The sequence below is a fragment of the Limulus polyphemus genome, unplaced genomic scaffold, assembly GCF_000517525.1.
Source record: "Limulus polyphemus unplaced genomic scaffold, Limulus_polyphemus-2.1.2 Scaffold2310, whole genome shotgun sequence".
Lineage (NCBI taxonomy): Eukaryota > Metazoa > Arthropoda > Merostomata > Xiphosura > Limulidae > Limulus > Limulus polyphemus.
The window spans coordinates 145,624-159,335 of record NW_013667920.1 but is presented as its reverse complement, the minus strand read 5'-3'; the positions used below and the strand labels follow the sequence as shown (position 1 = coordinate 159,335).

Genomic DNA, 13,712 nt, shown 5'->3' with positions numbered 1-13,712 from the left:
AGAAGAACAGTTAGTGTTTGATCCGGTACATTCTACCCAGTCTTCACAAAACAAAACGTTGTTGTTGTTGGGACTATTTGTCATTGAAAATGACTGGTTTTGCTATATATCTTGGCTGTTAAGTGAAAAGAGATTCTTTTCCAAGTTTCGGTTCAATCCATAGTTTTATTTAATTTATTTGATTAGTTCCATTCTACTTATGTTGTTGAAAATACAACTATTTATTGTCGAAAGTAGTAAGTAACTTTCTTCTATCAGAAGAATAATTCAGATCTGTTACAATACCCAGCCCGGCATGGCCAGGTGATTAAGGCACTCGACTCGCAATCTGAGGGTCGTGGCTTCGAATCTCCGTCACACCAAACATGCTCGCCCTTTCAGCCGTGGGGGCGTTATAGTGCGACGGTCAATCCCACTATTCGTTGGTAAAAGAGTAGCCCAAAAGTTGCCGGTGGGTGGTGATGACTAGCTGCCTTGAGGGCTATCTGCGCTAGCCGTTCCTAATTTAGCAGTGTAAGACTAGAGGGTTTCGCGCAAAGCTACACGGTAAAAAAAAACAACAAAAAAAAACAATCGTAATTGAAAACTGAATTTTTAACTTTGAGCATTTACATAAGCGCCAAATGACTATTAATATATATATATATATGTGTGTGTGTGTGTGTGTGTGTGTGTATCAGTGCGTGTTTTAAAGTAAAATTAGATTATACCACCTTTTATAAATTCGCGATGGAACGACATGTATCAGAACTATATTTTGAAATTAGTTTGCGTTTCGTATACATTCGGATCATAAAGTTGTGTTCATATCAGAGAATTTAGAATATGGGAGTATCTCTTGTACTTAGTGGCATTGGAAAACAACGGAATATGGATCGAGTTGGGGTTGTGGGACCATCCAGAAGGAAACTTGCAAGAAGTCGTATCCCAGCCATGGTAAGCAAAGTGCGGCGCCTTGCAATAGGTCAGATTCCAGGAACACAAGTCAGTGGCAAAAGCCAACCACGTGCCTCAGGCAATAGTACACAACTTAAAACAAGAAGGATCTTCTTTTAGAAACGAGCCCATTAGGCTATGGATTCAATAAGGTAAGGCTTCCAGTTATACCTACCATTCAACCATCGCATATTTCAAGCACCTGGAGAAAGAAACTGATATTCGTGCTATTTCGTAAGAAAACGTAAGGTCAAATTGCTAGATGCAGGGCTTCTGGACTTCTGTGTGATCAGTCTGCTAAAACTAGAGTTGGTAAACCGTTGTCCTTGTGCCCCCCAATGGTACAGCGGTATGTCTGCGAACTTACAACTCTAGAATCCGGGTTTCGATACCCGTGGTGGGCAGAGCATAGATAGCCCATTGTGTAGCTTTGTGCTTAAGTACAAACAAACCGTTGTCCTTGTACACTAGAAAAATTGGTGTGCTTTGGACATTACAGCCTTACAACGGACTTTTCTGCAATAGAAACTACGCTGCAGGGCTATTACTAAGATGTATGGTCGTCAGATAGAATATTACCGGACATTGCGAAATAGACTGTAGCAATGAGGCTCCAAAATTGCTTTAATATAACATACTCAACTTCTGTACAAGAAAAGTATCATTCTACGTACGTATGAAAAAAAAATGATTGAAGTTATGTTAGAACAGTAAGCACAGAGTACGGTAAACAACCGAGTTACAGCGTTTTAAAAGATTCATAGACTTTAATATTTCATTTTCAGGCAGTATATTCTATCAACATACACTATGTATGTCACGCTATCTTCGTATCTCAATAACTAACTAACACATAACCAATATGTTGCTTGTTGTGGTTCCAATTTTTATTAGATATTCTATTGAAACATGGTATTAGACGAAAATGATTACAAGTTTACTGGTGTTTTTTTTTTAAGAAAAAAAAGCTCATTTTTAATGAACTGCTTCGATTCGGCGTGTCCAATTTCAAAATGCAACGAACAGTAACATCTAACGAATTTTAAGTTATTGAATGTAAACCGTCTTAAACTTTCTGCCAGACAGATTTGACATCACTGAGCCTCACGTGTTGATTTTTTGCCCAGAAGAAAGTTACAAATCATTACTCGCTAAGTTCGAACGGTAAGTTTACGGACCTACAAGGATAAAGTCCGGGGTTCGATTCCCCGTGGTAGATAGAGTGCAGCTTTTTTAACAAACATTTCTTTTACTACGACGAACGTCTTTATCAATAGCCGTAAACGTTGTTTTGGAGTTAATTGGTTTCTCATAACAAAAACCAGAAACATGAAGATACTACGACGAACGTCTTTATCAATAGCCGTAAACGTTGTTTTGGAGTTAATTGGTTTCTCATAACAAAAACCAGAAATATGAAGATGAAACTCTCTACTTCAAATGTCCTCAGTAAAAGTCTTGGCCGTATCGCCTTAAGCGCGTTGAAACACCACGTACTAGTTTAATCCATGACACCTGGGACTGGTTTCATGTAGTAAATTTACACCACTAAGTGGCGCTGTAACATCATATATTTTAAAAGGAAGATCTAAAATATATGAACTTAGAAGTGATATAAACCATGGAACTTAGATCCACAGTCTGGCCTCAAAGTGACTGTCAATGAAATTATGATGAACACTTGTGTTTATATACGGTCATGCTGGGGCGGCAAGCAAAGTGCAGCTTGCCGTTTAATAACAGGAGATGAAACAGGATTTAGCAACGGACTCTAGAGACAAAAGTGCCAATATAGGAACAAACTCTAAACTTCTAGGGTTACCAACATTGGCCAGGATTTAAAATCAAGCAGCGACATATAAGGTCTTGCCCATCTTTTTCTGACAAATTAAAGGGATCTTCGTATTATTGACACTCACTCATTCAACAGGTCCACATTATCGATACTCGCTCACTGAACAGGTCCATATTATTGGCACTCACCCACTGAAAAAGTCTGTATTATTGACACTCACTCACTCGCTGAAAAGGTTGATTACTTTTGTAATAGCCGGATTTTGTTTGCTCTAGTATAATAAGAAAAAGTATTTCCTGCCTGCTGTTTGGGTATATCTCAAAATATGAAGAGAACACCCTGAAGAAGGTGATCCGATGGGACGCGGGAAGCTCTATGATGGAGTATTTGTCCTTTTCAGCTTCCACCAAGTCGACCCTCGTTATTACTCTTCTATTAAACCTTCCGTCTTCCATTGCTACCTTCTTCAAGTGTGTGGAGAATGATGTGTCATTCTTAGCTTCTACTACACAATCACCTAGTTGATATAGATGTTTCGTCTTCTTCAAGTGTATTGAGAGTGCCATCGAACCATTAAGGTTTCCAACTTTCGACCCTCGATGATACTCCTCTAGATCAAAACTAAGAAGGATACGTCGCCCTCTTAATGCTGCAGCGTCAATTTAACATGACAGTGACATTAACCTGGAATTAATTGAATCAGACTCATTGATGATGCGATTAGTCAACCTCTGAAGAATCATCTACGTAGTAAATAGCCATAAAACCTAAATTTTTGAGCTCTTCTTATGTATCTTTTTTTTCATTTACTTTTTGCCTACTTTACATATCCACTGGCCGCCAACTTTAAAGACCACACATGCACATTCCGAACCTTACGTAAATACTCTGTTTATCTGTCTATGTAAAGTAGACTGAGCATGCCTGGTGCAAGACTATTACACTAGGAGGCCTGCTCTTGGCTTATGTTTCGCGACTTGTAGCATCCTACGTCACCGTCTGACCACGCCCTTCTCGCGTGCTGTGCACCCTGATGGTAACACTTGAGACTAAACACGAAAGGTGTTATTGCTTCCGGTTCAGTTTTCGTTTGCCTTTGCTAACAAAAAGTTATCATCATGACGGGGTGGTTGTAGCTGTTTATTCTAATTGAGATAACGTTGGTTTTCAAAGATTTCACGTGAAAGATGAACATTTTATTAAAAATTTGGTTAATTTCAAGAGAAGTTGACAAACGAACATTGTTAAAGTCCTGTTGAAGCTTTCTCCAAAAGAATCCCAATTTTGTCAATGATTCCATCGAGTCCCTGGCCGGGTTGCGGAGGTGCATAAGGATTCGGAAAAGGTAACAGGGTGTCACGGACGCAGCAAAAAATGATGCGGAAACTTAAAAATAAGGTAAAAATAGCTTACGTCATTTAGTTATCTAATATTGGAGTTCAATTATTTATCTAAAACTAAGTATTTTCATATAATATCACAGTGAAAATGAAAACAATGTGCTAGGTGTGATGTCCAAAATATGCATGGTTTAAATTTTACGATATGAGGTGCATGAATTCAGGTCTTTCGTGAAATGATTACTTTAGCAATGTATGTCCTGTAACACCTCAACACTATTCAAGGACTATCTGCGCATAGCCGTCCATAAAGGAAAGGCATTTAATCAACAGCACCAATCGCCAACGCTTGGGCTACTTTAATCGAATACTGTCGTCCTTATAACGCACTCACTATTTTGCCGTAACGAGATGTGAACCGATGTCGGATTCACAGTCCGTCAAGTTAACTTTAAGACACGCCCAGCACACATATTGCACAAAAGAAAAAGAATCATGTCAATTACGAAAAATAAACTAATTTAGCAAAAGACGTGTTACTAAAGATGAAACTAATTATCTCTCATTAAAAAAACAAAAAAACAAGTATACCCGATAACGTGCAAGAGTAAGTTACATTGCTTTTGTAAGAACAACAATCACATAAAGTTCTTCGGAAGATAATTTTGGTTTCAAGATTAGGAGAGAAAAAGACCAAGAACTGATTATAATAAAACCCTGGAGATTTTACACAGCTTGTCAAATTACATTATCACGTGTTGAATGAATAACTCAGTTTCATACTTGTGCTAACAAGACGTAATGTAGTTTTGACTCGGGGCTCAATTTGTTGCGTACCTAATCGATCCAGCTGTCTCCGAAAATAGTCAATTGAGTTATGAACTAGTGGATCACGCATGTAGCATCAAACACGTTATTTAGCATAAAGCTTGTTTAACCAGTTTTTCCAGATTCTTTCCTCGATCGTTTGCCCTCCAGTGGCACAGCGGGATGTCTGCGGATTTATAACGTTAGAAACCGGGTTTCGATACCCGGGGTGGGCAGAGCACAGATAGCCCATTGTGTAGCTTTATGCTTAACTACAAATAAACCTCGATCATTTATCTAAAATAAAACATCCTGGATAATTTAGATGTGAGATTTTATATCTGGCATGGTCAGTCGAATCCCGAATTTTATCGTTGTAAGTTCGTAAACTTTCAGCTTTGTCCACCGGGGGGACAGGGGTAGGTGGTTTTTGGTGTCTGTTGTGAAGTGCAACAAATAGAACAGCGAAATAAAATAAAAAACACCATTAAAGTTCTCAATTTATGTAAATGAATTAAACTTTTGCCTTGTTTTACTAAATGATTACTGGTGGTAATGGTGTTCTGTTTTTTGTTGTTGTTTTTTTCAATAACTCTAATATTTTATCTGCATAACTATAACATCTTTCAGAAGAAAGTTATTACAGGAAAAAAAAGTTTAATATTATAATTTCTAATAAAGTTTAGAAATGACAAACAAAAAAGCTAACATCAGCGAAGTATAAGCTAGTTTCTTATGAAATAGTTTTTGAATTTTGTCAATTTGTAACTTCATTAACAACCATGATTTTTTGTTGACTCGGTTGTATTTGACCTGATAAATGGGATAAGTAATAAGAACTAGAATGAACAGCAAAACGTTCTGGACCAGTCGACCTGGTTAAAATGTTTTCAACCAATCAATATGATTAACATTTTCTGGACCAATCAACCTGATTAAACTGTTCTCAACCGATTAAGCTGGTTAAGATGTTCTGGACCAATCAACCTGGATAAAATCTTCTCAACTGATCAACCTGGTTAAAATGTTCTGAACCAAGCAACCTGGTTAAAATGTTTTCCAGCAATGATCATGAATTCATTCAAAAATATTTCACGACATGCTGTGTACCACTTTTGGAAATTGTTTTATTCATTGACCAGTAGCAAATGGCACGAGGCTTGTTACATTTATCAAGGTACAGATATGTTTTGTCGAGTGTCACCAAGTGCTGCTATTTCGGCTAGGTACCACCCATACAGTTTTCTACAATTAGTCTTCCTTTCATGGATGTGTCTTGAAAGCAACTTGTGTACACATGACTTGTGTCGCTTTTCCAGATGGGTGTATTTCTTCATTATGTTGCTTACTATTGCTTGGTGCACGTGGATGGCTTTTGCTATTTATCTTTGTATTCGCAGATTCTCACTTTTTACAACGTGCCGCACTTTGCTTATCATGGCTTGGGTACGACTTGTTTCAAGTCTCTTTCTAAACGTTTCTGATACCCCAAATTGATCCATATTTCTTTGTGTTTCAATATCATTAAGTACAAGGGCTATTCCCATCTTAGAATTTAAAAATCCACAATTTGAACACATCCTTATGATCCTAGTGCATGAGTATTTTACGTCGGAAAGGGCTGTTACATATCCTCCTCAAAAGCAGTTAGTTTTCAGTGGCATAGCACTACCTGGAAACAGCAAACAATGTAAATTTGTAGTTCTGATACAATATGTTTCACTGCGGCTTTATATCGGGAGTGGTTTTCACATGACTTGCTGATTTGGATGTTCAAAATCGCTGTAATATAAAGTACTTTACCCTCAATATTCCAAATATGTTTTATCTTTATTCTACTCAACCCTCTATATTCCAATTATGTTTTATCTTTACTATACTCAACCCTCTATATTCTAACTATGTTTTATCTTTACTCTACACAACCCTCTATATTCTAACTATGTTTTATCGTTACTCTACTGAGCCCTCTATATTCCAAATGTTTTACCTTTACTCCATTCAACCCTCTATATTCTAACTTTCTTTTATCGCTACTCTACTCAACCCTCTATATTCCAACTATGTTTTATCTTTACTCTACTCAACCCTCTATATTACATCTATGTTTTATCGTTACTTTACTCAACCCTCCATATTCTAATTTAGTTGGAATATAGAGGTTTGAGTAGAGTAAAGATAAAACATAGAATATAGAAGGTTGAGTAAGGTAACGATAAAACATAATTAGAATATAGAGGGTTGAGTAGAGTAGCGACAAAACATAGTTGTAATATAGAGGGTTGAGTACAGTAAAGATAAAACATAGTTGGAATATACAGGGTTGAGTAGAGTAAAGATAAAACATAGAATATAGAAGGTTGAGTAGAGTAACGATAAAACATAGAATATAGAGGTTTGAGTAGAGTAAAGATAAAACATAGTTGGAATATAGAGGGTTGAGTAGAGTAAAGATAGAAAATAGTTGGAATATAGAGGGTTGTGTAGAGTAAAGGTAAAACATAGAATATAGAGGGTTGAGTAGAGTAACGATAAAACATTTTTCTATCGTTACTCTACTCAAACCTCTATATTCCAACTATTTTCTATCGTTACTCTACTCAGCCCTCTATATTCTATGTTGTATCTTTACTCTACTGAACCTTCTATATTCTAACTATGTTTTATCTTTACCTTTAAGCAACCATCGGTATTTGTTTATATATATATATATTCAGAGAAAGTAGAAGATGATCCTGTTATGCCACCTGAAGCAGATGATTTTAAAACAACACGGTGTTGTAATCCAAAAATATAGAACAGAAAATTAGTTAAACTAGAGACATTAGAATTAATGTGACGTCAGGATCGAAATGCATCACAGCCGTTCAAGTATGAACCAATCTGGGAAATGTAATTACTGTTAACCTAGCGCGAGCTGCCTGTAGTCCATGTCTCCTGTTCGTTATAGTTAATATATAGCGAAAGGGAACAATTTTCGTAACCAGCCAGGGGTTCAATTTTTCCCCCGAAGGGAGCGTAATCTAATAATTAAATTTAGAATACTGATGCTCGTTTTATAGCTGCTAGAAATAGTCTACGCCAGCACAATTTAAAACAAACATCGGCCACAACATGAAAGTCGAAATTACTGTGTGTGTGTGTGTGTATGTTCACGTGCGGCTCGATAAGTTCGTCAATAAATGAAGGACTGGTAAAAATATGTTTGGAAAAATCTCAAGCAAAGTATTTTGTTAGCTCTCGCTCCTAAGCTATCTGTTTATTTTTCTACTCGTTTATCCATTTGCCTATCTGTCTATTCTTCTAGTTATTTATCCTTTTGAGGGGTGCGCCATCAGTAGACGATATACCCGCAATTTTTCACTGATAAACACCTTAATCAAAAGGCGAGCATGATTGGTATGACCCTCAGATTGCGAGTCGAGCACCCTAACCACCTGGCCATGCTGGGCCTATTTATCCATTCATCAACACATAGAGCTTTTTACACATACATATCTAACTACGTTTTTTCATTGCAAGATAGAAAGGATAAATATTAGCAATATTTTAAGTATATCAGCAAGTTTCACAAATATTCATGATATAGTAAATATTGTGTATAAATTTATTCTGCCCGAGGTCTCTAGTGGTATTTCTTACACACACTGCTGATTTGAAGCCAAACGTTTAAAAACACTTACCGAACTACAAGCAACTATTGATGACAAAGAGTTCAATTTAAAGTTAAGTGTAGATAGTAAACTACGATGCGTGATAGTTCAATATGTTTTTAGCCCCAAAGCGTGTTTTATATTATGTGTTATATAACATCGTTTTGGTTTATGTATCATGATCATAGACTCAAGCTCCCAGAGGACGAGGAGGCATGCACTGATGGAAACGGTAATGTTGAGGTAGCTTTGTATAATATAACGGACAAGTCAGCCGTAGACTGCAAGGAAGCACATGGGACTTCCCAAATAATAGCTGAATGGAAAACAAAACTTCTGGACGAGTATATCGTAAAACCTGAACTGCTCGATCCAGGCGTTCGAGTGTTTGATGGTAAGTTAACCCTGAACTTTTAAACTTTATATTTTAAATTGTTTGACTGTAAGTTAACAATGAATTGTTAAATTCTACAATTTACGTCGTTTAATTGTAAATTGGACCCGAATTGTTAAAATCTACAATTTAGTTTCTGTGATTGCAAGTTAACCTTGAAATGTTAAAAATCTACAATTTACATTGTTTGAGTGCAAGTTAACCCTGAATTGTTAAATTGTATAATTAAGATTGTTTGGTTGTAAGTTAAACCTAAAATTGTCGTCGGTGGAATAAGGCAAACCAAATACACACACACACCATCCACCAGGGATCATTTAAACTTGTCGCCGGTGGAATAAGGCAAATCAAATACACACACACACCATCCACCAGGGATCATTTAAACTTGTCGCCGGTGGAATAAGGCAAATCAAATATACACACATCATCCATCAGTGATCATTTAAACTTGTCGTCGGTGGAATAAGGCAAATCAAATATACACACATCATCCATCAGTGATCATTTAAACTTGTCGTCGTTGGAATAAGGCAAACCAAGTACACATACACACACCATCCACCATGGATCATTTAAACTTGTCGTCGGTGGAATAACACAAACCAAGTACACACACACACACCATCCACCGGGGATCATTTAAACTTGTCGTCGGTGGAATAACACAAACCAAGTACACACACACACACATCCACCAGGGATAATTTAAAAGGACTATTCTGGACAATGATTCTTTTTCCATAAGACACGACTATAGTTTATCATATGTGCAAAGGCCTGATCACAGTTAAAACATATGTGGTGTCACACACCCGAAACTTTGAAAGAACCTGACACATGTGGTTGATATTAACATGTACACACGAATGTGTTGTAGAAGGAACCTAACACGTGTGGTTTATATTAACATGTACACACGAAGGTGTTGTAGAAGGAACCTAACACGTGTGGTTTATATTATCATGTACACACGAAGGTGTTGTAGAAGGAACCTAACACGTGTGGTTTATATTAACATGTACACACGAAGGTGTTGTAGAAGGAACCTAACACGTGTGGTTTATATTAACATGTACACACGAAGGTGTTGTAGAAGGAACCTAACACGTGTGGTTTATATTATCATGTACACACGAAAGTGTTGTAGAAGGAACCTAACACGTGTGGTTTATATTAACATGTACACACGAAGGTGTTGTAGAAGGTACCTAACACGTGTGGTTTATATTAACATGTACACACGAAGGTGTTGTAGAAGGAACCTAACACGTGTGGTTTATATTATCATGTACACATTAGAATGTAGTAGAAAGAAATGGACACGTGTGGTCTATATTATCATATGGCCACGAAGCTGTAATAGAAACTAACACGCATGTGTTGTCTACGTTATCATATACACACGAACAGGGGCGTCCGCAGTCCGCAAAAAAGTTTCCCGTGGAGGGGTGGGGGGCAAAGTAGTGTGAAATTGTGAATTGAATAAACAATTCATATACATATACTGAATGAGTAAATAAATAATTATGTTTCTCATTTTCCGGGAGGGGGGACAAGTTCCCCCTGTTGCCCCCCCCATCCCTGCGGACGCCCATGCACACGAAGCTGTAGTAGAAAGTAATGAACACATCTTATCGTATATACTCAAACCTACGCATTTAATATAGTAAGAACAAACGAGTTTATACGAGACTACACTATCACATACAATCAAACTTACTTGTTTGCTGTAATACGGGAACAATGGATATACCTAGGCTATATCGTATATGAGACAAACATTGAGACGTTTTTTTGTTTTTTTTTAATCAGGTGCAATCAAATTTACCAACACTGAAAAAGGTACAAGTAACACATCAGATTTTTTTCAGTGACCTTGAAATCATATGATTCTCAGACGACCTTGGTTTGGAGATTAAACCTTACCATACAGCCGCAAGATTGCGCTGAGAAGTCGGGGGTAGCTTTGTGCTCTGAGAAAGGGACCTGTGTTAGTGACGAGACAAAGGTATGTGTGTTTGAGTTTTTTTTTGTGTGTTTTTTTTTTTGCAAGATTCTAAAGGATAGTAATAACAATTTAACTGACAAATTTGTGGAAAAATAGGTCGTATCAGGGAAGCTTCAATATCGATTTTCTCTGCAATTTATCGATAATTAATTGCTATTGCCCATCTTTTAAACAAAGCTGTTTTAGAAGTGTCGTTTTGTGGCTCTGAAAATTCGATTTTAAATTAAACTTTGTAATTACATGAAGAAAAAAAAAAGGTGGAGTAAAACTAGTTTATCGATGTAACATTCTAAGTTAGGTTAAGACTTTTTGGATATCCTGTAATAATGGCACTGGTAAAAACATGAGTAAAAATGATATTAACAATAGTGGCTCCGGTAATAAAGATATTAATAAAAGGGGTAAAAATGACATTAACAATAGTGGCTCCGATAATAAAGATACTGATAAATGTGGTAGAAATGACATTAACAATAGTGGCTCCGATAGTAAAGATACTGATAAATGTGGTAGAAATGACATTAATTTTATCAGTATCTTTATTATCGGAGCCACTATTGTTAATGTCATTTTTACCACTTTTATCAGTATCTTTATTATCGGAGCCACTATTGGTGGTAAAAATGACATTAACAATAGTGGCTCCGATAGTAAAGATACTGATAAATGTGGTAGAAATGACATTAACAATAGTGGCTCCGATAATAAAGATATGTTGCTGTTGTTAAGCGCAAAGCTACACAAAGGGCTATCTGTGTTCTGCCCATCACGGATTATAAAGATACTAATAAAATAACATTAACAACAGTGGCTCCGATAATAAAGATACTGACAAAGATTTCACTAGTAATAATCCAAAGAGGCTTAGGAGAATAGAAATAGAATAGTCAACTATTCCAAAGTACTAGAGTTTTGGGTTCTTTTTTTTCAATTTAAATTATTGTTTAGTACGTAATAGGGTTTGTACTAGTGTAGTAAGAGTCATCTTCAGCTAAGACAGCTTCATTTTTCTAAAAGGGTGGTTGGTCTTAGAAGGGGTTGCCTTCAGTTGTGGTGGAAATAGTAAATTTACGGGTGTTTAAGGAAAGACTTGATAAACATTTGAATGATAACTGATGGCTTTAAATTTATGGACAGCCTAGAGGGTTTGCACTAGTGTAGTAAGAGTCATCTTCAGCTAAGACAGCTTCATTTTTCTAAAAGGGTGGTTGGTCTTAGAAGGGGTTGCCTTCAGTTGTGGTGGAAATAGTCAGTTTACGGGTGTTTAAGGAAAGACTTGATAAACATTTGAATGATAACTGATGGCTTTAAATTTATGGACACCCTAGATGGACCAACGGGTCCCTTGTTGTCCTTCAGTGTTATATTATGCTATGAAATGCAATATCTCAGTAAAATTAACTTGATAAAACTGGTATATTGGAACGATATAAGCTGGAATGAGCACTATTTAAACAAAGAAACGTGGTCTTTTCTGAGTGTTATTGCACAAATGAGAAAATATGTGTTTACGTTTGTTTGTATCATCTATCAACATTATGGTTAATTATTTTGAATGTCTACGCGTCTCAAACAAACTTATCGTGTTTTTTGTAAAAAAATAAAAATCTAACAAAAAAAATAGGTAACATGTAACTTTGATCAGTTTATCTTAGACTAACAAAATGTTAATACAGGTCTGTCGAGGAATGACGTCATATTTTCTAGTAATGTCACTACTGCTAGGATTTCAGTAAATTTTACTTTAACAATTTACAACATGTTTTCTATGCACTGTGTCCTAATACTACAATTTTGGGACTTTGTGTTTTTGTAAATCTCGGACTGATATTAACAATGCTTCAAAAATCGTTTCGAAACACGTGTTGACAAGCAACGTCTAAATCGTTAGCTCGTGGCTGATGAGTTTTCTCCACAAGGTAAAGAGCGTAAGTGATAAATATTTACACAAATGCATCCATGCATACCCATAAGTCAATAGGCGATCGCATACAAACAATCACAGAAACCTGACATGTAGAATAAAATATGTACTTAGTCTTGCACATACGTATTGATTTGAATGACTTCCAATTGCCTCATAAAGAAATGTAAATAATAGTTGCATCTCTTGTTTACAATAGGCAAAAATGTATATTTCCAGAATGAATTGTGTTGCCTTTCCCTTTAAATAAAGACGTTTTACACGTTTTAGGCTAGTCCCTGGTATACGTGACTTAGTTGCAGTGTTTTAATTGTTTGTGACAGTCTTCAGAAAATATGTCGTTCTAGTTGGTTCCTTTATTTACGACAGTCCTCAGAAAATATGTCGTTCTAGTTGGTTCCTTTATTTCCGACAATCTTTAAAAATATGTCGTTCTAGTTGGTTCCTTTATTTCCGACAATCTTTAAAAATATGTCGTTCTAGTTGGTTCCTTATTTACGACAATCTTTAAAAATATGTCGTTCTAGTTGGTTCCTTTATTTACGACAGTCTTTAGAAAATATGTCGTTCTAGTTGGTTCCTTTATTTCCGACAATCTTTAAAAATATGTCGTTCTAGTTGGTTCCTTATTTACGACAATCTTTAAAAATATGTCGTTCTAGTTGGTTCCTTTATTTATGACAGTCTTGAAAATATGTCGTTCTAGTTGGTTCCTTTATTTATGACAGTCCTCAGAAAATATGTCGTTCTAGTTGGTTCCTTTATTTCCGACAATCTTTAAAAATATGTCGTTCTAGTTGGTTCCTTATTTACGACAATCTTTAAAAATATGTCGTTCTAGTTGGTTCCTTT

At 36.2% G+C, this 13,712-nt stretch overlaps 1 protein-coding gene across 1 annotated transcript in view; it reads left to right on the top strand.

Annotated features, from left to right (window-relative positions):
* Positions 1-825: 825 nt before the first annotated feature.
* LOC106466585 (fibropellin-1-like) overlaps positions 826-13,712 on the top strand; it is a 30,988-nt gene continuing 18,101 nt past the window's right edge. Inside the window, exons 1-4 of the mRNA XM_022394611.1 lie at positions 826-1,015; positions 2,019-2,100; positions 8,720-8,925; positions 10,800-10,936. Of these exons, the coding sequence (XP_022250319.1) occupies positions 826-1,015; positions 2,019-2,100; positions 8,720-8,925; positions 10,800-10,936 (615 nt within the window). The remainder of the gene's footprint in view (positions 1,016-2,018; positions 2,101-8,719; positions 8,926-10,799; positions 10,937-13,712) is intronic.